Genomic DNA, 25,874 nt, shown 5'->3' with positions numbered 1-25,874 from the left:
CGTAATCAAACTAACTCTTTCACTCCTTCACTAGCTGCAATTATTTCCGCCTCGGTTGTGGATGTGGCCACTACTTTCTGCAACTGACTTGTCCATGACACTGCACCACCTGAGTACTTTACAAGAATTCCAGTTGTTGAGCGCCTTGTCCAGTTATCACCTGCGAAATCTGCATCAGCATAAATCTTTAATTCTTCTTCAGTTTTGCAATACTTTGGCATTCTTCGGACGGTCAACCAGCACACAGGTATTGTCTTTCTTTAGAGATTGAGATCCTTCACTGATAGTTTGCATCCATTCTTCCTTCTCATTTGACTGCAATATTTCTGAAAAACAGTTTGGATCTTTGTGTTCAAGTGCATCAACTTTTGTTGCCATACAAAATTCACCACTTTGCATCCAGGTTGGTTTTCTTCGTCGTCTTTTATTCTTCTGTTTCTCTTCATTAGAAGATTAAGCAGCTTCTGCTTTTAGAAATTCTGTTAATTCCTTATTTTCATCAGATTCACTCGACTCTTGACTTTCTCTAGAATCGAGAGTGCCAGTTTTTTCTTGAGTTTGACTTCCTCCAGAAATGTACAGCCTAGGAGATTTACATTGGTCATCTTTAGATGAATTCGGATCATTAAATTCTTCCTGAGGGACTTCAAATTCAACATGATCACTATGTAAATCACAAACAATTTCTGGCTTAAATTTCACATCGTGACTCAACACCACTTTTCTTTTAGATGGAATCCAAACTCTGAACCCATCCTTGTCATTAACATATCCAACAAGTCGTCCAAAAACTGCCTTATCATCAAACTTGGAACGGAATTGTTTGTTAATGTGAACATAGCAGCCTGTGCCAAAAATTCTGAGATGATCAAGTCGTCCTACCGGTCGATTGAACCATAGTTCATAAGGGGTTATATTTTCAACTGAAGATTTTCCAGTACGATTTATTAGGTAGACTGCTGTGTTACATGCCTCTGCCCACAACCCTTTAGGTAATTTACTAGGATTTAGCATTGACCGGGCAACTTCAACAATGGTTCTATTTTCCCATTCAGCCACACCATTTTGTTCAGGAGTGTAAGGAGGAGGAATCAGTAGCTCTATTCCCCTGTCTGCCAGCAGTTCACTGACATTCTTATTGTTAAAGTCTTTGCCACTATCACATCAAAATTGTTTGACAACATGTCCATTAGTTCGTGCTTCATTTAAAAACTGCTTAAGCATGGTACACACTTCACTTTTGTGTCTTAAAAAGAAAATTCGACGAAATTTACTAAAATCGTCTTTGAAACATAAATAATAATGCTTACCTCCAGAAGATTTCGTGCTCATTGGTCCATTGAAATCCGCGTGGATTAATTCACCAGTAGTGGTAGAGGGTATTGTTCGTGTTTTGAATGGCAGCCTATGCATCTTTCCAACCACACAGCCGTCACAAAATTCACTCTTGGCATCTTCCACATTAATGTACATTCCTTTTAAAATATTCTTCTCAAGTTGTTTATTTTGATGACCAAACCTTTCATGGTACACTTGCAATGTTTCAGATGAAGTCATCAAGTTCACACGATTCATTTTTGCATTTATAACAACACGCATGTTCAACACATGAAGCCCATTTTTCACATAACCTGTCATAACAATATCGCCACTGACTTGTTTTAGAATACAGACATTATTATAACAAAAATTAGTACTGTAGCCTCTTCAGGCAATGGCTCTCACAGAGAACAGATTAGCACTTGCATCAGGGACGTACAAAACATTGTCCATTCTAGCGTTGTACCATATATTGTTTCGTCGAATTTGGATGTAAACTGTTCCTTGACCGTACGCACACATTTTGACATCTTGTTTTCCCAATGAAATTACTTGAGGAGCATCAAATTCACTATACGAAACAAAATACTTTTTGTTGGGAGTGATATGATTTGTAGCGCCACTGTCGCAATACCGTTTATTTGGGTCACTGTGATTACTGGTACACACACACATAGCGTATGAAGTAAATGCAGCGTGTTCACTTTCTCGCTTCTTCTCTTTTCTTTTATTGCTGTCACGAGTGTTCTGTGGACACTCCACTGCTCAGTGACCTAAATGTTTGCATGTATTACACGGAAACTTGTGTTTTAATTGTGACTTCTTCATCTTTACTTGCTGATTACTTGTTTGCCGTTTTCTTGTTTTAGAAAAGACAAGAGCTGCACTTCCATTAATGTCTTGTTCACGCAGTTCAATAGTACAGAGTTTTTCAATCAATAAATTCAAGCTTTGCTTTTCTGTCGGTATCGTATCCCAGAGAGCCTTAAAATTGTCGTAGTCTTTTCCCAGTGTAGACAAAATTCGACCATTTAAGATTCTTTCAGATAGCGTATTTTCGTCATGTTTTGCTAATTCATCGTTCAGGTCCACAAATAACTTTTGCAGTTTGGCCACATGTGCACTAATATCTTCCGTTTCATCACGTTTAACACGGAAAAATGTTTCAATCAACATATTCAAACGCTGAGTACTGCTACGTTCAAATCGGGCGCGTAATTTGTCCCAGATTTCTTTAGCATTCTTGCACGTTAAGACGAGTTCTGCAACAGTGCACTTGCTATAAGACTTACTGCCTTTGCGTCGTCCTTGTGCCATTCCACATACGCTTCTTTTTGTGCACTTGCCGCATCTTGCGGCAACTCTACACGTTCACGTGTACCGTTAATAATAAATTCTAGTCCATATGAACGCAGCACCATAGAAATATGCCATTTCCATTTGGCCCAGTCCTCAGGTCCTTCAAGCTAATCAATGCTGACCTTATAATCGGCGCTAGCAGTCATGTTTCTTTACAGACGTAGGCTCATTTCAAATATTGTTTTAATTAAACTATGTTGTTTGCCTTTACACGTGTACTGGGCCCATAACCTGATGAAAAATATTATCTTAAAGGCAAGAAAACATTTTATTAGCTTTATAATTACACCCTGGATACGAAAAAAACACATTTACTGAAAAAAGCACGGAAGTTGCATACAAGCCAAGAATAAAGATATTGACAGCAGAGTCATGGAGCAGCACATAAATATAGACGTCAAGGAATTTTTCCTTTTCTTTTAACACCTTGTTACCATATGCTGTGGTTTTTCCTATTTTTTTAATGTTTCCTATGGCACTCGTTTGTTTTTTAGTCTGTAATCTACAGCCATATACTGCCTAACTTTACGACTGGGAATTTTATGGTTAGGCCTATCGTTAACTAATAGTATGTGGAAGATAGTGTGCGTGTATTTATGTATGTGTGTGTGTGTGTGTGTGTGTGTGTGTGTGTGTGTGTGTGTGTGTGTGTGTGTGCATATGTTTGTTTTGCAATATATTTCACTTACTTTTTCTCGTTTCCTCACCACCTTCACTGTGAAAAAGTGCACCGTGTAACTTTCATTGTCACTGTTTACGACCTAAGAAAACAAGATGGCGGATAGTGGAACAACTGACTGTGTTCAGGGCGAGAATTTTGAGTCTTTCTGAGGTTTATCTGCCATTTTACGTAAGGGAGTGAGTGAGTTTGTGTCTGTGTGCTTGTGTGTGTGGATGGTAGGATGGTGGGTGGGTGTGTTTATGGCCTGGTATTGTTTGATAGTTCTTTGAGCGCAGGGAATAGAGTTTTGTTGCAGAGAGCTGTGTATTCATTTATTATTTGTTTTCCTTCTACTATGGCTTCCTGTATTCAATAGTTCTCTTCAATTTTTAGATTTTGTGGGAGGTTGTTGTTGCATTTGAGAATTTTCAAGTCAGTGTTGATATCAGTGGCGCACCGTTTCATATTTATAATGTTGTAGTTATCACGTATCATAGGTCGGTAATAATACGCTTTGAATATCGTAAACGCATTTATTAGACACTGAAGCAAGCAAGAACAAACTTGGCAATGCACAACTTGTGCGCTGAGAGAGTATAGAATAAAACCAGTTCAAAGAGGTCAGAGTCAAAGATAGACAACACAGAGCCCCCCTTCCCTGACCCTCCCCAGTAGTGTGGAGCACCGCGGAGGGAAGCTTCATCACTCGAACTCATAATCATTGTGCCAGTGCAGAGGTTGCAGACGGCCACCGGCGTGAGAAGTAGGCATCTCGAAAACTGTGCTGCAAGAGCCCCGTGTGGCTAACTGCTACATAGATGGAGAGACATCACTCGAAGTCAGGGAGGCGGAGCTGCAGCGTCAGCAGGCAGGTCGGAAGCGTTGGAAGGCAGGTCAGAGAGTGATCACTCTGGTTTCAGGTGGTTAACAGACAATGTCTGTGGTCGTCCATTTAGATGAATTACAAAGGTATTCACACCTCGATGTAGCAGACAGTGAGGACCCAAATAAGGTGGTTGCAAGGGGGCTCTCACAGAGTCGACATGCAGCATCACAAATTCAAATGATACAAGGTCCCTGTGGATGAACACCAGCGGGGTGGAATGAGGGCGTGGCAGGGGGGTGTGCAGGGGTGGGACGTGCGCACAAATCCTTTCCACCAGAGCCGGAGGATCTGTAGTATAGCTGAAAGGTGTGTCTTCCAAGAACTCTGCTGGAAGGAGGAGGGCTCTCCGTATAGAATCTCAGCAAGTGAGGCGTTCAAGTCATCTTTATGAGCTGAGTAAATACCCAGCAGGACTCAAGGGAGAGCCTTGGACCATAGGCCAGTGTGGCACATAAGCATGGCCTTGAGTTTGTGGTGCCACCATTCAACCAGGCCGTTCACCTGTGGGTGGTAAGCCATGGTATGAAATTTTGCAATGCTGCAGAATTTGCAGTCTTGCGAAGAGGATGGACTTAAACTGGCGCCCCTGGTCGGTCGTGAGAGACAGGGGACAGCTGAAACGAGCAACCCACGCCGAGACGTGCGATGGTCTCAGCTGTGATGTCAATAAGAGGGATTGCCTGGACCCAGTATGCACGCAGAAGACGCTCCTTTGGAATGTCAAACTTGCCCAATGGATGTTGGGCATGTCTGCCAACCTTGCTGCGCTGGCACAGGATTTTGATTGGGCAACAGGAGAGGAAAATCTGTGACCTTCAGGCACAGTTGCAGGAAGCATGCAAGTAACTGATAAGGTGGGTGGGAGGAGGGTGGTTGGGAACTGGCGGCTGGTAGGGGGATAGGAAGAAAGAGGACGCGTTCTGACAGTTTTATCATCAACACCAAAAACAGGTATCTACCACTGCCAGAGTTAAGTGGAGAAGAACCTCAGGTAGAATTAGGAGCAAGAAATGTACAGCACACTTCAACCGAGGTCAAGAAGCCTAGGAATGTACAAAGTGTTAGAAAGAAGAAAGCGCTGCTGCTAGGTAGGAGCCAAGGGCGAAGTGTAGGCCCTCTGTTACAGGAAAGTTTATGGGGCAGCAAACCAGGCCACCAGTATCTTCAAGCCAAATGCAGGGCTAAGTCATGTGATAGAGGACCAAGAGACTTTATGTAAGGACTTTACAAAAGAGTACCATGTAGTGATAGTGGATGGGGCGGGAAACAGTTTGGACAGGGATGGGGCGTATGACATAGGTTGGTAACCTGGACAAATAGCGTCCTTGACTCATGACACCAATGTACACTTTGTTGAGCTGTTCTGGTGTCATGATCGACCACACCTTGATGTAGTTGTGAGGCGAATCAATGTGGGGTTAGGGGTGGCTGCGGGGACAGCAAACTTCTGCTCATGTTTCTCTGGTGCCCGTCGGGACTATCAATAGATGGGCTTTCACTAGGCATGGCCTACACCTAAACAGGACTGAGAAGGGAAGATTGGTACAGCTGATTCATGAAAGTATAGGGAGTTGATCTTGGGCCGCACATGGTCAAATACCTGTTGTCATAGGTTTTTTAGGATATATCTAGACAACAGGTTCACCTGCATAAAGAGTATCTCCAGCTGTTTAAAAAATACTGAAACAATCACTCACAAGACAGATTTTAACACTTCAAATATCACACATACCAGATGTCACAAAGAAAAACAAACCATTGGAAATAATAACATTAGGCATTTCACAGACTTAAAAATCCTCAATCAAAACATGCAATCATTAAAAAATACAACTATTAGAAGTTGAGTTCCAATCTTTGAACTGCACAGTAGTTTGTATTACTGAGCACTGGTGTAGAGACACAGAAATCCAACATGTAGTATTGTCATTTTATAAAATGGCAAACTCTGACTGCAGAACTATTTCAATGGGTGGAGCATCATGCATTTATATCAGAAAAGGAACACAGTTCAAATCAAGACATGACCTCACTACAGTAAGTGAAGACAAACACTGAAATATCAGCTATTGAATTAACAGGACTTGATATCACCAAGAAACTCCAGGTGGTAGTGTGGACACATTTTTCAATAACTTAACAGGAGGTTCAGATAAAGTCTCAAGTACAAAGGTCAACATAATTCGGTTGGGAACATTAACATCAACACTAATATAGTAAGCGATTCCAGCAGCACCTTCATAAACGTCCTTCAAAGTTGTGGGATGTCCATACTGGTCAACAGTGCAACAAAGGTTACTAAAGTGACTGCATCAGTTATTGACCATGTAACCACAAATATGGACAGGGAAAAATGTGATGTAGCTGATCTTGGACTATCAGACCATCTCTGTCAAATAACAACAGTAAAATCAGGCATTGAATCATTCCATAAACTACAAGCCTACAAACGAAATCTATTAGAAATCAAAATAAAAGATTTCTCAAAAGAACTAGAAAAACAAAGCTGGAATGGAGTGTATAAGGAAACCAATGTGAATATGAAATTCTCTAAATTCTCCACATGTTTAAATTGAACTTTGAAAAGGCATTTCCAAAAGTATGCATGTCTGTATCAACATCTCACAAAAACAGAAAGATAACAGCAGGTATTAAGAAGTCCTCCCAAACACTTAAACATCTCAGTTCCATGAAAAAGATTTGCAATGATCCAGAATTCTTAAATTTCTATCACAGATACAAAAAGATCTAGAGGAAGGTGCTGACTGCTATAAAGATTAATTTAATGACAAATAATATATAATGCTGAGAATAAAAGCAAAGCAGTCTGGAATGTTATAAAGAAGGAAATGGGGAGAGGCAAACAATCACAGAATAACATACTGCTAAGGGAGCGGGATAAGGTAATAAATGATCCACAACACTTAGCAAACTATGTAAATGAACATTTTTCAAATGTTGCAGAGAAGTTACAGCAAAAATTTCCCAAAACAAATATAACACCTGCGAATAATGTTGCACTAAATACAATAATGTTACTTCCAGCCACAGAGAATGAAGTCAATAAAACTGTTCAAAACCTAAAAAATAAAAATTCAGTAGGCTTAGATGAAGTACCAGTGTGTGTACTGAAACAATGCAAAGGGATTATACAAGGCCCCTTAACAAATATAATAAATGAATCCTTCACATCAGGGATATTTCCAGATCAGTTAAGACAGGCAAGAGTTGTACCTTTGCTCAAGAAAGGTAATGCAGAAGACATAAAATTACAAACACATTTCTCTGCTGTCACTATCCTCAAAAATAATAGAAGCAGTTATGAAAGACAGGCTAACGAATTACCTGAATAAATACACTCTTTTAAGCAAATCACAGTTTGGTTTCTGCAGTGGCAAAAATATGGAGTCAGCCATAGTAGAATTCACAAAAGTTGTACTTGATGCTCTTGATAAAGATGAGTGTGTCACTGGCATATTTTTGGATCTTTCTAAGGTGTTTGATACAGTCGACCACAGATTCTATTAAATAAATTAGAAGCATTAGGATTAAGAAGAGTAGCTAATGACTGGTTTCAATACCTAGCAAATAGGGTAAAAAGAGTAGAGATAACACATACTTCAAATAGATCTAAACATTTAGTTAAACACTTATCAGAACCAAAATACAATAATATAGGGGTTCCGCAAGATAGCATATTAGGACCAATACTATTCCAGATATACATGAATGTCTTTCCCACTACTGTTACTCATGGTGAAAAAATTCTCTTCGCTGATGACAGCAATATTATAGTCACTGAGAAAATAAGAAAACTTCATGACGAGAAAGCAAATGAAACTCTCAAGAAAGTTTATGATTTGTCAATAAGCAATAAAGTGACATTGAAAATAAAGAAAACTAATGCCATGAATTTCGGTTAGAAGAGTAAAAATGACAATGTTAAATTAAATGTAGATGGCACCTCTATAGACCATGTAACACATGCAAAATTTCTAGGAATGAATACTGATTCTCACTTGAAATGGTGTGAACACACAAAGATATTTGCAAACAGAATGTCATCAGCGTGTTATGCCCTTAGAATCCTGTTATCAGTGTGTAACACGCAGTGTCTTTTAGTTACACTCGTTTTGGGGAACAAACGTACAAAATATGAACATAATTTTCAAACTCCAGAAAAGAGCGATAAGATTAATAACCAAAAATACTAGTCTAGCTCATTGCAAAGATCTGTTCAGAACACTGGAGATTTTAACTGCTCCATCTGAATACATTTACCAATCAGTTTTAAACATCAATCATATCGATGGTAATTACTGCTCAAACAGTTCTGTCCATGACCATGCAACAAGAGATAGACTCAACTTCCATTTACCAAGAAAATATCAATATAAAACTCAAAACAGCATTTTATACCAAGGAATAAAACTGTACAATAATTTACCAAAAGAGATTAAAGAAATTGCCAAAATACACTTATTTAAAAAGGCAACTAAAAAGTACCTGCTATGCAATACAGTTTATACATTGAAGGATTGCTTAGATAAAACAGAATAGTGGTTTGGTAAAAAAATGTTATACACATAAATAATAGTAATGATTATAAAACATCCAACATTCCACATAACAGCTTCACACTATGTTTTTTTCCCTCTTTCTGAGCTCAACATTTCACTCATTACAGAGGGATGCTGACTGAGTTTTTCAGGATAGCAAATGGGAAGTTCTGGTACAGAAAATGGCCCAGAGACCACTGGTGTGTGTGTGCGTGTTACGAAAGAATGTGTGTATAGTGTGTGTGCAGTGACTGATAATGAGATATGAGTGGACAGTGTGGCATTACAGTATTTAATAAGTTATTTGAAAAAAAAAATTATTGTATACCAGGAGTAAATCTAATGATTATGTCTAACTAGAATTCTGTAAATATACGTGTATATGAATTACCTTATTTGAAATTTGTCTAAACTTGTAAATACTTTGGCATGTATTATATCCTTGTAAAAGCTAAAAAGAGATCTACGGATGAATAAAGCTACTAATACTACTACTACTATTACTACTACTACTACTACTAGAAGCAAGACATGACACAAGCATTTCAAGTAATCCCACTGTTTCAAGTTACCCCATTTGACGATATGCCCAGAAATAGCTAATAAACGGAAAAACAGAAACATTACAACTGGTTCAGTAGCTATAACAGCATGCATGAGAGTGAGAGTCCACAGGCCAGTTACTATAATTTTCAATACTGGTGGTGCTCTTGTTGTCGATTGGCGGGAAGAAATCTGTGCAAGTTTCTGATGCCTGTGGAGGCCGAGCTAGTATTGCGATAGGTACGGAATGTCTTTGGTTGAAAGTAATTTACCATGTTGTTGTTTATATTTCACGCGTTGTTGTGCACATGTGGGAAGAGTGTGTTATAACATATGTAGGGCAATGTATATCGTTTCACCATGAAGGAGCTGCTGTGCGGAAGTGATTCGGAGCCAGAAAATATTTTAACTGTAAACAAATCGTATGCTGAGCGATATAACACATGGAGAGAGAAAGAAGAGCTTCAGAAGTGTGAGCTAACTTGAAAATTGTATTGTTTTATAAGTATTTTCTCGACTGCTGTTTCATTAAGTTGCAGTTTACGTGTTTTATTTTACTACAAAACTAACAAAATGGCACTGTACCTACCTTTCAACTGAGGTATTCTAGGTTGTGACCACATAACTTACTGATGCATATTGGAGATGGTACTAAACCAATATCGCGTTTTAAACCTGCATAATCATTTGCGCTATTTCAGTTTAAAAATTTACAAAGGAAACTAGATTTTATTTTTTTACTGGGTGGAAAGGGGGTCACTGTTATTCTGCCGCTGCGTTGGAGTCTCTTAGATCGTCATCAGTCGCAATGTAGTGTTAAAACTTTTTGTGTTGTCAGTTAACATTTCATATTGTTTCAGTTGTGTATGCATTGATTGAAGGGAACAGCGCCAACTCATAGGTTGCTTTGCTGTAAAACCTTTGGGTTTGTGCGTACAGACATTTGATGACCAAACACAACAGACTGAAGTTATTAATTCAGTTCTGTTTTCTCACACATCACATGTAAACATCATTGAGAGAACATGAATTTAATGTCAGGCATGAACACACATACAAAGATGAATAGACACTGAACACTACCACCCGTCACCTTTAAAGTGACGTCATATAATTTTTAACTTTGGATCTGTATTGTTATTATAGTGGTGTTATTTGGCTCACACATGGGAAGAAGCCGTGTAAATGATCTATATGTAGCCATCTTAGAATACAGAAAATATTACTCCAACACTGTATTTTTTTAAAAGTTATTAAATTGATAAGCTATGGCATCGAACTTACCCACTCTGTATTCGTCTTCATACTATGTAGGGTAGCATACATGTAGATAATACAGTTGTACCAAAATACTTGTTCCAGGGATTTGTGTGTTATGTAATAAAACTTTTCTGACTTTGCCTTGCAGTTTTAGTTTTAATAAGGAAGTGAGTGTTATATAAAAAGTAAATATACAACTTAAGTTACCCTACTCTACATTCTGTTGCTGGGGACTGATGACCTTAGCTGTTTAGTCCCCCTTAAACATCCCTACAACCACCACCACATTCTGTTGCCACTCGAAAAGATTCATCTACAGCACAAGTAAAATTACACTCTCTGTCAAATTTAGCACCTATTTTTCATTGGCAAATGCGGCTTGGTAGCAAAATAATTACCATGTAATATGAAGGTTACTGTGTTGTTGTTGTTTTGTGGTCTTCAGTCTAAAGACTGGTTTGATGAAGCTCTCCAAACTACTCGAATCTGTGCAAGCCTCTTCATCTTCAAGTAACTACTACAGCCTACATCCTTCTGAATGTGCTTAGTGTATTCATCTCTTGGTCTCCGCCTACTATTTTTACCCTCCACACTTCCCTCCAATACTAAATTGGTGATCGCCTGAAGCCTCAGAATGTGTCCTGCCAACCGATTGCTTTTTCTACCCAAGTTGTGCCATAAATTCCTCTTCTCCCCAATTCTGTTCAGTACCTCCTCATTAGCTACATGATCCAACCATCTAATTTTCAGCATTCTTCTATAGCACCATGTTTTGAAAGCTTCTATTCTCTTCTGGTCTAAACTATATATTGTCCGTGTTTCACTTTCATACATAGCTGTACTGCACACAAATACTTTCAGAGAAGACTTCCTGACACTTAAATCTATTCTCATAGTTAACAATTTTCTCTTCTTCAGAAATGCTTTCTTTGCCATTGCCAGTCTACGTTTTATATCCTCTCTGCTTTGACCATCAGTTATTTTGCTTCCCAGATGGAAAAACTCATCCACCACTTTAAGTGTCTTACTCTCTAATCCAATTCCCTCAGCATCACCTGATTTAATTTGACTACATTCCATAATTCTCGTTTTGCTTTTGTTGATGTTCATCTTATTTCCTTCTTTCAAGAAACTGTTCAGTCCGTTCAATTGCTCTTCTAGGTCCTTTGCTGTGTCTGACGAAATTACGATGTCATCGGCACACCTCCAAGTTTTTATTTCTTCTCCATGGATTTTAATTCCTACTCCATTTTTTTATTCTTTTTTTCCATTACTGCTTGCTCAGTATACAGACCTATTAACATCGGGTGACAGTCTACATTCCTGTCTCACTCCCTTCTCAATCACTGCTTAGCTTTCATACCCCTTGACTGTTATAACTGCCATCTGGTTTCTGTGCAAATTGTAAATAGCCTTTTGCTCCCTGTATTTTACCCCTGCCACCTTCAGAATTTGAAAGATAGTATTCCAGTCAACATTGTCAAAAGTCTACAAATGCTAGAAACATAGGTTTGCCTTTCCTTAACCTGTCATCTAAGATAAGTCGTAGGATCAGTATTGCCTCATGTGTTCCAGCACTTCTACAGAATCCAGACTGATAATCCCTGAGTTTGTCTTCTACCAGTTTTTCCATTTGTATGTAATGAATTCATGTTCGCATTTTGCAACCATGACTTATTAAACTTATAGTTCGGTAATTTTTACACCTGTCAGCACCTGCTTTTTTTGGAATTGGAGTTACTGTGTTCTTCTTGAAGTCTGGGCATATTTTACTTATCTCATACATCCTGCTCCCCAAATGGAAGAGGTTTGCCATGGTTGGCTCCCAAGGCTGTCAGTAGTTCTAATGGAATGTTGTCTATTATCGGGGTCTTTTTTCGACTTAGGTCTTTCAGTGCTCTGTCAAATTCTTCACACAGTATCATATCTTGCATCTCATCTTCATCTCTGTCCTCTTCCTTTCCAAAATATTGCCCTCTAGTAAATCGCCCCTGAATGGATCTTCTATATACTCATTTTATCTTTCTGCTCTCCCTTCTGAGCTGTAGACAGTTACGCAAATGGTTCTCTTTTCTCCAAAGATCTCTTTAATTTTCCTGTAGGTGGCCTATATCTTGCTGCTAGTGGTATGTGCTTCTATGCTTGTACAACCTTACTTTTGCCCTCTAGTCATTCCTGCTTAGTCATTTTGCACAGCCTGTTGATCTCATCTTTGCGACATTTGTATTCCTTTCCACCTGCTTCATTTACTGCATTTGTATATTTCCTCTTTCATCAATTAAATTCAGTATCTCTTGTGTTACCCAAGGATTTATACTAGCCCTCATCTCTTTACCTACTTGATCCTCTGCTGGCTCCACTATTTCACTTCTCAAAGCTACCCATTCTTTTTCTGCTGTATTCCTTTCCCCTGTTCTTGTTAATCATTCCCTAACGCTCCCTCTGTAACTCTCTACAACCTCTGGTTCTTTCAGTTTATCCAGGTATCATATCCATAAATTCCTATCTTTTTTCAGTTTCTTCAGTTTTAATCTGTAGTTCATAAACAATAAATTGTGGTCAGAGTCCACATCTGCCACTGGAAATGTCTTACAATTTAAAAACTGGTTACTAAATCTGTGTGTTCCCTTTATATAATCACTTTGACCTTCTGGTGTCTCCAGCCCTCTTCTATGTATACAAATTTCATGATTCTTAAACCAAGTGTTAACTATGATTAAGTTATGCCCTGTACAGAATTCTACCAGGCAGTTCCCTCTTGCATTCCTTACCCGCAGTCCCTGTTCTCCTACTACTTTTCCTTCTCTTACTGGGGTCGTTGTGGGGATGTTGTGAGGGTGACATGGTATTAGAAGGTGGAAAGTGTAACATGAGGCTGAAATGAAAATGAAAATAAAAATATATGGGGAGAGATAAAGGTGAACTAGAAAGCAACTGGAGATCTGGTGTGAAAAAAGTCGAAAAAGTGTTGGGTAAAGCTGAGCTAGGTTGATCCTGTGGTGAACTTGGGTTGGTAAACAATGATGTGCACAAAGGTTAGGTGGTTGTGTTGCCGCCAAAACACGTTAAAGGGTGGAGAAATTTGGGAAAATTTCGAAAAATGATTTATTGATGACATCTTCATGATCTGGACTCGCAGTGAAGAAAAACTCCAGTATTTCCTCTCCAACCTCAACTCCTTTGGTTCCATCAGATTCACTTGGTCCTACTCCAAATCCCATGCCACTTTCCTCGACATTGACCTCCAGCTGTCCAATGGCCAGCTTCACACATCCGTCCACATCAAACGCACCAACAAGCAACAGTACCTCCATTTTGCCAGCTGCCACCCATTCCATATCAAACAGTCGCTTCCCTACAGCTTAGGTCTCCGTGGCAAACGAATCTGCTCCAGTCCTGAATCCCTAAACCATTACACCAATAACTGAAAACAGCTTTCGCATCCCGCAACTACCCTCCCGACCTGGTACAGAAGCAAATAGCTAGAGCCACTTCCTCATCCCCTCAAACCCAGCCACAGAAGAACCCCAAAAGTGCCCCACTTGTGTCGGATACTTTCTGGGACTGGTTAAGACTCTGAATGTGGCTCTCCATCAGGGATATGACTTCCTCAAATCCTGCCCTGAAATGAGATCCATCGTTCATGAAATCCTCCCCACTCCACCAAGAGTGTCTTTCCGCTGTCCACCTAACCTTCGTAACCTCTTGGTTCATCCCTATGAAATCCCCAAACCACCTTCCCTACCCTCTGGCTCCTACCTTTGTAACTGCTCCCGGCTTAAGACCTGTCCCATGCACCCTCCCACCTCCTGTAACCCGGAAGGTGTACACGATCAAAGGCAGAGCCACATGTGAAAGCACCCACGTGATTTACCAACTGACATGCCTACACTGTGAAGCCTTCTATGTGGGAATGACCAGCAACGAACTGTCCATTCACATGAAAGGACAAAGGCAGACAGTGTTTGTTGGTAATGAGGATCACCCTGTGGCTAAACATGCCTTGGTGCATGACCAGCACATCTTGGCACAGTGTTACACCGTCCGGGTTATCTGGATACTTCCCACTGACACCAACCTATCAGAACTGCGGAGATGGGAACTTGCCCTTCAATATATCCTTACCCTCTCCCTTAAAACCCACATCCTTTTGTCTTTCCCTCTCTTTCCTGATGAAGCAACCGTGGGTTGCGAAAGCTTGAATTTTGTGTGTGTGTTTGTGTTCGTTTGTGTCTCTATCAACATAGAGAGAGAGAGTGAGAGGGAAACATTCCACGTGGGAAAAATATATCTAAAAACAAAGATGATGTAACTTACCAAACGAAAGCGCTGGCAGGTCGATAGACACACAAACATACACACAAAATTCAAGCTTTCGCAACAAACTGTTGCCTCATCAGGAAAGAGGGAAGGAGAGGGAAAGACGAAAGGATGTGGGTTTTAAGGGAGAGGGTAAGGAGTCATTCCAATCCCGGGAGTGGAAAGACTTACCTTGGGGGAAAAAAGGACGGGTAAACACTCGCACACACACACATATCCATCCACACATAGGTGTCTGTATATGTGCAGATGGATATGTGTGTGTGTGCGAGTGTATACCCGTCCTTTTTTCCCCCAAGGTAAGTCTTTCCACTCCCGGGATTGGAATGACTCCTTACCCTCTCCCTTAAAACCCACATCCTTTCGTCTTTCCCTCTCCTTCCCTCTTTCCTGATGAGGCAACAGTTTGTTGCGAAAGCTTGAATTTTGTGTGTATGTTTGTGTGTGTATCGACCTGTCAGCGCTTTCGTTTGGTAAGTCACATCATCTTTGTTTATATATGTCTGCTTGTGTCTATATATGTGTGGATGGATATGTGTGTGTGTGCGAGTGTATACCCGTCCTTTTTTTTCCCCTAAGGTAAGTCTTTCCACTCCCGGGATTGGAATGACTCCTTACCCTCTCCCTTAAAACCCACATCCTTTCGTCTTTCCCTCTCCTTCCCTCTTTCCTGATGAGGTAACAGTTTGTTGCGAAAGCTTGAATTTTGTGTGTATGTTTGTGTTTGTTTGTGTGTCTGTCGACCTGCCAGCACTTTCATTTGGTAAGTCACATCATCTTTGTTTTTAGATATATTTTTCCTACTGGAATGTTTCCCTCTATTATAACCATATCATTAATTTGAACCCAACAATATATGATGTGACTTACCAAACGAAAGCGCTGGCAGGTCGAAAGACACACAAACAAACACAAACATACACACAAAATTCAAGCTTTCGCAAGTTTGTTGCGAAAGCTTGAATTTGTGTGTATGTTTGTGTGTCTTTCGACCTGCCAGCGCTTTCGTTTGGTAAGTCACATCATCTTTGTTTTTTGATATATATATATATATATATATATATATATATATATATATATATATATATATATATATATTGTTTTAGCAGTAGATTAGATAACTTTGCTGGTATATCATGTGTTGCAGCTCTCAAATATTGTAGAAAATACATTTTTAATGTGTAACATCAAAGCTTCTGTTTTTTACTGGTTGCCTAATTTTGCACTTTGCCAATTTTTGCAAACCACCTATTACAAAGAACAAAATTAGTTAGGAGTAGATGTGTCGAAATGTAGATAATAAAGGAGTCACTGATAAAATGATACGTTATGTTAGTGTATGTGCATCATATTTATTTTTCTTAATTGTAGTATCTTCATGATGGACATCGATTCAAGGCACCACGTATGCCCGTCTTAAGGACAATTCAAGATAAAAGTCTGTACATTACAATTATGTAGGAACAAATGATCTAAGCTTTAAAAAAAAAAAAAAAAAAAAAAAAAAAAATCGAATACAAGGTGGAATATTTCCCCAGTTTTGGCCGCATTAATTGTGGCTGTGGTATGCCATTTCCCCACTTTTGGCTGCTGCTTGTTATAATAAAACTGCGGCCTTAAGTCACTGTAGCATCAGTTTGCTACAAAATGCTTTGTTCTTTGTACAAGCATTTAAGAAAACAAACATGCATAAAGTAAATAAAAGTTATAACAATTGAGTGGAACAGAAAATCAGTAAAAACTATTGTGTTGGTTGGCCTAGAAACAATCTACAATTAATTCCCCTTCAGGAGCCAGAAGAAAGAGATTTCATCCATATTAAGAACTCTGTTAGAGTCGTTTAACATATCCTTACCATTCAGAGTTTCAAATACTTCCTGCAACCAATTTCTTATTTTTCTCCACTGTATTAGAACCTCTAGTGCCATTAACATTTTGTACCTTTTTGTGACAAAACTTTGTGTCTGTTGAGAAAGCCATGATATCACTTTTTTTCAGGTTGATGTTTGTCAGTGCACTCTTAGCACTTCACAAATCTGCCTCTTTAATGAGTTTTTTTTGCTTAGATACATGAGATCTTCTGTAGTAACTGGAAACCCTGTGTTGGAAAAGTCCAGTCCAGAACCTGATCCATCAGCATTTTTGTTTCCTAAGACAGTGTGTTGGCCACAGTGCCCAGTAGATAGGCAAGAAATTTTGTTTCTCAATATTCTTGGAGCACTGTACAACTTGCTTGCAGTATCAACCTTCATTCCCTCAAGAATAGCCTCCAATGCATTTTTAACTGTGGTGGGAATACTGAAATCTCTTATTCTTAGGTTGACTCAAAAACCTTGAGTTAAAAAAGGTTACATCTTCACAATTCATTTTGCATATTTTACTGTGTTACAAGGATAGATAAATTAATATGAGATACTCAGGTGAGACTACTAATCAGGTCTTGCTTTATATAAAGAATACCAGAAATATTTTAAATAAATTTACTTAACTAAAATTAGCCTAGTTAGAATGGATGTTTAGTAAAAAAAATTTTAAAAGTGGCTAAGACTGTACCCATATATGTCCCTACGTATGACCACAAGGATGGCCCTAGCAGGTAACCAAGACTAAATATGGATATGTTAATGGCCAGACAAGTTTGATGCTATGTTCATGGGTTGTACCATATTTAACTCACAAAAAATAAAACTATAATACTCATCCATACCTCCCAACACATTAAGTTTCTACTGACGTTTTATTTAAACAAGTCAAATATGAAAAATCAGATATGCCTTGCTGAAAGAAAAACTCCATGAAACTCAACTTCTTCAACACAGAACTTTTCACAAAATTGTGATTCCAAACAAGAGCAACCAAAGAAATACTTATATATCTAACTGATAGCACATTTCATTATGTTTGTAATAAACTATTTTGAGATTGACTGGTATTCAAAAGAAGCTTAAAAATTCTCTAATTGCGTCAAACTGGCCTTAAGTGCAGTAGTGGCTAAAACTGGAGCCTTGACCATATATGAAAATAAAATTTGAAAACAAACTGAAAAAGTTTATCATTGACGGATCCTTCTACTTTCTATTACTGTAATGTGTGAAAGATGGTGGCTGGTATTACTAACTTACATCTGTATTTTTTTAAAAAAGGAACAAAAAGCTTTATAAATGTTCAGCATGTAGCCATATTTACAAATTAATTTATGATGTGAATATAAAATTACTCATGCTACATCATTTTGACTTATCATTCAAATGGTCCATGGAACATGAAACTGACTAACTTACCATAATACACTATGCTGTAAGTACAGTTGTGACATCAGTTAATGCAGATCTGAGATCCATGTAAGTGTGGTGATATAAATAGAACTGTTCACCACAAACATATCCTTAATTCAAATAGGCCTATATGTGTAGTTCCCATATGTATCACTTTATCACTGATACATGCCAGCCAGTAAATAAACAGCACTTTTGGTATGGATTAATTGAAAGACTTTTTTTTACAATATAGATAATATATTATAATGCAATATTTTATGAAGCAGGCTACGTCCTTTAAAACAAATTTTGCACCTGATTGTTCTGGACTACGTCAACCAGAATTTGTACTTATTTGGCAATGATGACTGGATTTTCACCAAGAAATATTGGAATTTTCTTGTCCTGTATCTTAAGTAGTAGCCCTAGAAAGGAGGTCTGAAAATGATTATTTTAGTCTTCAACAGTATAAGGGAAAGTCCTTGTTAGGAAAGGACACACACACACACACACACACACACACACACACACACACTTCCATTCAAAGAAGCAAACACACCTCATGCACACGACATGATGTCCAGCAGCTCGGACCAGATTGCAGCTGTAACATAAACCAGAAACAGCAATCTGGTGGGGACAGGGAAGGGAAAGAGACAGCAGGCTATGCATGGGGAGGAGAAGAGCACTGTCTGGCATAGTGTGCAGGGGCTAGACTGCCAGTAGGCACAGTGTTGGGAGCGGCAAGGGAAATGAGAAATGACAAAGGAGAGGAACAGGGAAGGAGAAAGATGGGCAGGTATGTTGGCAGAGGGTGGGAGACAAGAATAGGGAGGAGGTGATAGGACAGAGGGGGTGGGAAGTGTTGGTTACAGGGTTTCGAAACAGGAGGTTACTGTAGCTTGAGGCTGAGATAATTTGAGGAGCAGAGTGTGTGTTTTAAGGATAACTCACATCTGACCAGTTGAGAAAGACTGGTGGTCAATGGGAGTTCCAGATGGCTTGGGTAGTGAAGCAGGCCATTGATATCAAGCTTGTTATGTTGAGATGCATGTTGTGCCACAGGGTGGTCACCTTTTCTCTTGTCCACAGTTTGGCCGTGGCCCTTCATTGTGGTGGATAGCTGGTTGACAGTCTTACCAATATAAAAAGCCATCTAATGAATGCAGGAGACCTGGTATATGACATGGCTTCTTTCACCAGTGGTGTGGTCTCTGATGGGGTAGGATAAGCCTGAGGCAAGACTGGAATAGGAAGTGCTGTTGGGCAGGATTGGGCAGGTCGTGACCTGCATCTTCTACTGGGATATGTGTCCTCTGGCAAGGGGTTGGGATTGCGATTGGCATAGGGCTCGACTGGGATATTGTGGAGGTTGGGTGGGCACAGGACACCAATTTAGGGGGAGATGGGAAGGATCTTGGGTAGGATGATCCTCATTTCAGGGCACGATGATAGGTAATGAAGGCTGTGACGAAGGATATGTTTCAGTTGTCCCAGTCTGGGGTGGTACTGGGTGAAGAAGGGCCACTCCTAGCTGGTTCCTGGGGGTGTGAGAGCAAATGCCATGAGAGCAGGTCTGGCAGTTAGTGCCTGTATGTGAAGGCATTGGTGAGATTCACAGCATACTGGGCAAGGAAGTTTTTGTCATTGCATAAATTCTGTACCCGAGTGGTCAGGCTGGATGTGAGGGATTTTTTGATGTTTTTGTTGTACCCAGAATTTTCTTCCTTGCCAACCCCTCAGAGCAGCCAGACACTGTCTAGATGACCGTTTCAAATCGCGACATCCCCCAAAACATCCCACTAGCACCCCACCAACTCCAGAGCAAAACATTCCAGTAACACTGTTGTTACTAAAATCCTCAGCCACAGAGAAGTTTCAATCCTATCCAAAAGCTTCAGCTTCAGCCCTACAACCAAATTTAACCATGCTGGACTTATCAAAAATCTACTATCCTTCTCCTGATCCCTTTAGTGGAAACACTTTGTTGCCGCCAGTCCTTCCAATCAAAGCCAATCCAATCCCAACATTGAACCCTGCCTCTCCCAGTTCATACTACGATCTAACAGTGATCCTCCGTCTGATCTCCTGCTCCCACCTAACCATCCCCTGGTCAACTTCCAGGAATTCCTTATCTCCAGCTTGGCCTCACCATCCTTCCCAGATCCCCTTCTCAGAACAGCAACCTTTCAGCAGAAGAAAGAAAAGGCATGCACAACCTCAACACAAATCCTGATCTAATCATGCTACCTGTAGACAAGGGTTCCATCACTGTGGTTTGAATCACAATAACTACCTTGTGGAATGTCTGTGCTTTTGGCTTACTTCTCCACCTATAAACTCTGCCAGAGTGATCTCATCCCAGAAGTTCAACATAACCTCCGACCCCTGTTTAAGCTGTAGGCCATTCCCAGAGCCTCTGTCATGAATCCAGTTCCCTCCTCCTATTGCATCCTACACACCCACCTTCTACATGCTCTCCAAAATCCACAAGCCCTATAATCCTGGACACCCATTGAAAGAATTTTGCCCCTCATTGACCAACACCTCCAACCAATTGTCTGTATTCTAGCCTCCCACATCAAAGATATGAACCACTTCCTTTGCTAACTCTTCAAAATCCCCACCCCTTTATGTCCTGGGTCCCTACTTGTCACTGTTGATGCCACTTCCCTATACACTGATGTTTGTCATGCCCATTCTCTTATCACTGTTGCACACTACCTTTCCCAACATCCTTCAGACTCCAGACACACTACCTCATTCCTCACACATCTTACTAACTTTATCCTAACTTACAGCTCTTTCTCCTTTGAAGGGAAGGTGTACAAACAAATTAATGGCACAGCCTTGGGAACCTGCAAAGCACCCTCCTGTGCCAACCTGTTTATGGGCTGTCTAGAGGAAACCTTCCTAGTGTCCCAAAACGCCAATCCCCTGGTCTGGTTTAGGTTCAGTGGTGATCAGGGCCAAGACATCTTACCTTCATTCCTTCACAACCTCAGCATCTCTCCCATTTGCTTCACCTGGTGCTCCTCAACCTGCATGTCACCATCACGGATGTTGACCCCCTTCTCTCTGGTGGCTCCATCCACACCTCTGTCCACATTAAACTCACCAGTTACCAACAGTACTTTCATTCAGAAGCTATCATTCCTTCCACACCAAAAAATCCTTCCTATAGAGCCTGCCTCACCCAGCATTCAGCTGCTTCGCCCAGTATTCTGGGGGTCTTAAGAGTACCAAGGCCTTCACAGACATGCACTATCCCCCAGAACTAGTTCGGAGACAGATCTCCCGTGCCATTTCCCATCACATCCCCAATCCTCCCAGCACCTCCAAGAACCAGCTACAAAGAAGTGGCCCCTTCGACATCCAGTATCACCCTGACTGGACAGTTGAGCCATATCCTTCATCAGGGCTATGATTATCTGTCAACATGCTCTGAAATGAAGGACATCACATCCAAGATCCTTCCCATCTCTCTGCCTAAAGTGGTGTTCCATTGCCCACCCAATCTCCACAATATCCTTGTCAGGCTGTTCCAGCTCATGAGTACCTTGCTGAGCTGCGGAGCACTCCCTGCTGTGTGGAGCATTGTGACTAACTGTCAACAAATAGCCCAGCAGCACATGGCATGGTAGGCCTTTTGATCTGCCTGCAGCAACTTACAAGCTCGCCAACGTTGCTCTTAGCAGCTGTGATATAGTGACATGATACCTCGGGGTAATAGGAAGTTAAAGAAGCAGATAAGAAATAAGTGTGTTAAAAGTAATTGCATACATTTATTGGGTATCTGAAATTAGACTTTTTTATATCAGGAGAGGAAATATCGGGAGTCAAACTGTTCGTGGCATTATTATTGAAAATGGCCTTCAGTGTCTTGTCCTGAAGAAAAGGTCATTCTTTGGTTTTTATTTTTTTCATTGCTGAGGAAAGCTGCTCACAAGATTATGTAGATCCAAACATGCACATGATCAGTGAGGCATTTTTGTGGAGTTTGTGAAATTTTTTATTTTATGTAATGAACGATGCTACCATGACAAATTAAGTGTGTTGTAGTTTCTGTCTTTCACAAAATTGAAATTGGCTGCTCCGTAACTGCTAGCTGGAGTGATTTTGGCAAATCATTGGGTGAAGCTGAGAAAGGAGAGCTGAACAATTTCATTTCCATTTAAAAAATGGTGAGCTCTCTGAATCGTGTTTAAAAAAAGATGATCAGTCACTTTAGCTTGGCTTGATAATGACCGAAACTGATACTTTCAGGTAGTTTGAAAGAAGCCAGATGATTGAAGAATGTTAAAATTCCATCACCCATCTGCCTCTCAAACAAGCGTAACTTTTCTATGAATGCTCTCAGTTGTGCATGCATGTCAACTATTAGCTGCTTTGTGCCTTGAAATGTCAAATTTAAATTATTCAGATGCACTGTTATGTCAGCTAAGAACACCTGATGTCCCTTTTAAATCTTTCAGACGTGTTTCTTCCACTTTAATTTTGAGAAAGAGAGATATTTCCTCATGGATGGCAAGGAAACCATCAAGAACTTTTCCCTGACTAAATCAAGGAAATGTGTTTGGTAAAGTTTTTTCCGATACCCTGCTTTCATATCTTTCAGGAATCCTTTGAATTGATGATGATTTACATTGTGATGCTGCACAAAATTCACAGATTTGACCAAAACTTTGATCTTAACACCTGTTTCCACTGCTTCAGCATATAGTGCCTCTTGGTGAGTGAAACAATGAACAGTCAAAATATCTTTCCTGAGTTTGTTCTCAAGGTTGTTTTAAACTAAAAGTGAAACCTTGATGATGCTCGATCTTGTGTGGTGCATTGTCTGCAGCTACAGAAAGGAGCTGATCCCAAGGCAAATTCATATTGTTCACTGATTCACAAAAAGCTTGAAAAATATCGAGTCCAGTTGAGGTGTAATCAAGCAGTACCAGCTCCAAGAGTTACATGCAGCTCCGTATCGACACCACACACGAACATTTTAAGTGGAGATCGGTCGCACATATCTGTGCTTTCGTCAAGTGTTAGTGAAAATGCGACAAAGCTCTTGGATTTCTCCTGAGTTGTGTGTCTAATTTCGCTGCAACATCCAGGATTCAGTGAGATACTGTTTGCTTCAAAAGGCAAACCCCTTCAATTGCCTGCAGCTCCCTTGGAAACGAATATTGTGCAACTGCTATTGTGCACGATTTTACAGAAGTTCCCTCAGAAAATGACTTGCTACTTGTCACTATAATGTGAGCAACTTTGTAGCTTGCTTGAACTGCTGCTTCAGTTCATTTTCTGCAGTGTCATTCACCATAAAAGTATAAACGCATTACAGTACGTGAACTATCCTGCATATTTCTATAACTTCTGCCTTGTTGTTGTTGTTGTTGTTGTGGTCTTCAGTCCTGAGATTGGTTTGATGCAGCTCTCCATGCTACTCTATCCTGTGCAAGCTTCTTCATGTCCCAGTACCTACTGCAACCTACATCCTTCTGAATCTGCTTACTGTATTCATCTCTTGGTCTCCCTCTACGATTTTTACCCTCCACTCTGCCTTCCAGTACTAAGTTGGTGATCCCTTGATGCCTCAGAACATGTCCTACCAACCGATCCCTTCTTCTGGTCAAGTTGTGCCACAAACTTCTCTTCTCCCCAATCCTATTCAACACCTCCTCATTAGTTATGTGATCAGCATTCTTCTGTAGCACCACATTTCGAAAGCTTCTATTCTCTTCTTGTCCAAACTATTTATCGTCCATGTTTCCCTTCCATACATGGCTACACTCCATACAAATGCTTTCAGAAATGACTTCCTGACACTTAAATCTATACTCGATGTTAACAAATTTCTCTTCTTCAGAAACGCTTTCCTTGCCATTGCCAGTCTACATTTTATATCCTCTCTACTTCGACCATCATCAGTTATTTTGCTTCCCAAATAGCAAAACTCCTTTACTACCTTAAGTGTCCCATTTCCTAATCTAATTCCCTCAGCATCACCCGACTTAATTAGACTACATTCCATTATCCTCGTTTTGCTTTTGTTGATGTTCATCTTATATCCTCCTTTCAAGACGCTATCCATTCCATTCAACTGCTCTTCCAAGTCCTTTGCTGTCTCTGACAGAATTACAATGTCACCGACGAACCTAAAAGTTTTTATTTCTTCTCCATGGATTTTAATACCTACTCCGAATTTTTCTTTTGATTCCTTTACTGCTTGCTCAATATACAAATTGAATAACATCGGGGAGAGGCTACAATCCTGTCTCACGCCCTTCCCAACCAAAGCTTCCCTTTCATGCCCCTTGACTCTTATAACTGCCATCTGGTTTCTGTACAAATTGTAAATAGCCCTTCGCTCCCTGTATTTTACCTTTGCCACCTTTAGGATTTGGAAGAGAGTATTCCAGTCAACATTGTCAAAAGCTTTCTCTAAGTCTACAAATGCTAGAAACGTAGGTTTGCCTTTCCTTAATCTTTCTTCTAAGATAAGTCATAAGGTCAGTATTGCCTCACATGTTCCAGTATTTCTACGGAATCCAAACTGATCTTCCCTGAGGTCGGCTTCTACTAGTTTTTCCATTCGTCTGTAAAGAATTTGTGTTAGTATTTTGCAGCTGTGACTTATTAAACTGATAGTTCGGTAATTTTCACATCTGTCAACACCTGCTTTCTTTGGGATTGGAATTATTATGTTCTTCTTGAAGTCTGAGGGTATTTCGCCTGTTTCATACATCTTGCTCACCAGATGGTAGAGTTTTGTCAGGACTGGCTCTCCCAAGGCCGTCAGTAGTTCCAATGGAATGTTGTCTACTCCGGGGGCCTTGTTTCGACAGGTCTTTCAGTGCTGTGTCAAACTCTTCACGCAGTATCGTATCTCCCATTTCATCTTCATCTACATCCTCTTCCATTTCCATAATATTGTCCTCAAGTACATCGCCCTTGTATAGACCCTCTATATACTCCTTCCACCTTTCTGCTTTCCCTTCTTTGCTTAGAACTGGGTTTCCATCTGAGCTCTTGATGTTCATACAAGTGGTTCTCTTATCTCTGAAGTTCTCTTTAATTTTCCTGTAGGCAGTATCTATCTCACCCCTAGTGAGATAAGCCTCTACATCCTTACATTTGTCCTCTAGCCATCCCTGCTTAGCCATTTTGCATTTCCTGTCGATCTCATTTTTGAGGCGTTTGTATTCCTTTTTTCCTGCTTCATTTACTGCATTTTTATATTTTCTCCTTTCATCAATTAAGTTCAATATTTCTTCTGTTACCCAAGGATTTCTACTAGCCCTCGTCTTTTTACCTACTAGGTCCTCTGCTGCCTTCACTACTTCATCCCTCAAAGCTACCCATTCTTCTTCTACTGTATTTCTTTCCCCCATTCCTGTCAATTGTTCCCTTATGCTCTCCTTGAAACTCTGTACAACCTCTGGTTCTTTCGGTTTATTCAGGTCCCATCTCCTTAAATTCCCACCTTTTTGCAGTTTCTTCAGTTTTAATCTACAGGTCATAACCAATAGATTGTGGTCAGAGTCCACAGTAAGTGCTCAGGAGCTCTCCTCCTCCCGCATTCATTGTCCGGCTTTTTATATTGGTATGACTACCAACCATTTGTTCACCAGGATGAATGGCCACCGCCAAACTGTGGCCAAGAGCAAAGTAGACCATGCTGTGACACACCATGCAGCTGAACATAGCATGCT

At 40.1% G+C, this 25,874-nt stretch overlaps 1 protein-coding gene across 1 annotated transcript in view; it reads left to right on the top strand.

Moving 5' to 3' along the window:
* Nucleotides 1-9,580: 9,580 nt before the first annotated feature.
* The window catches only part of LOC124798570 (protein KRI1 homolog), an 83,881-nt gene continuing 67,587 nt past the window's right edge, over nt 9,581-25,874 (top strand). The window contains exon 1 of the mRNA XM_047262031.1: nt 9,581-9,800. Within this exon, the coding sequence (XP_047117987.1) occupies nt 9,689-9,800 (112 nt within the window). The 5' untranslated portion in view covers nt 9,581-9,688. The remainder of the gene's footprint in view (nt 9,801-25,874) is intronic.

This window comes from Schistocerca piceifrons, chromosome 5 (assembly GCF_021461385.2).
Source record: "Schistocerca piceifrons isolate TAMUIC-IGC-003096 chromosome 5, iqSchPice1.1, whole genome shotgun sequence".
NCBI classification, from domain to species: Eukaryota; Metazoa; Arthropoda; class Insecta; order Orthoptera; family Acrididae; genus Schistocerca; species Schistocerca piceifrons.
The sequence above is the reverse complement of the archived record's forward strand: the minus strand, read 5'-3'. Positions and strand labels throughout refer to the sequence as shown.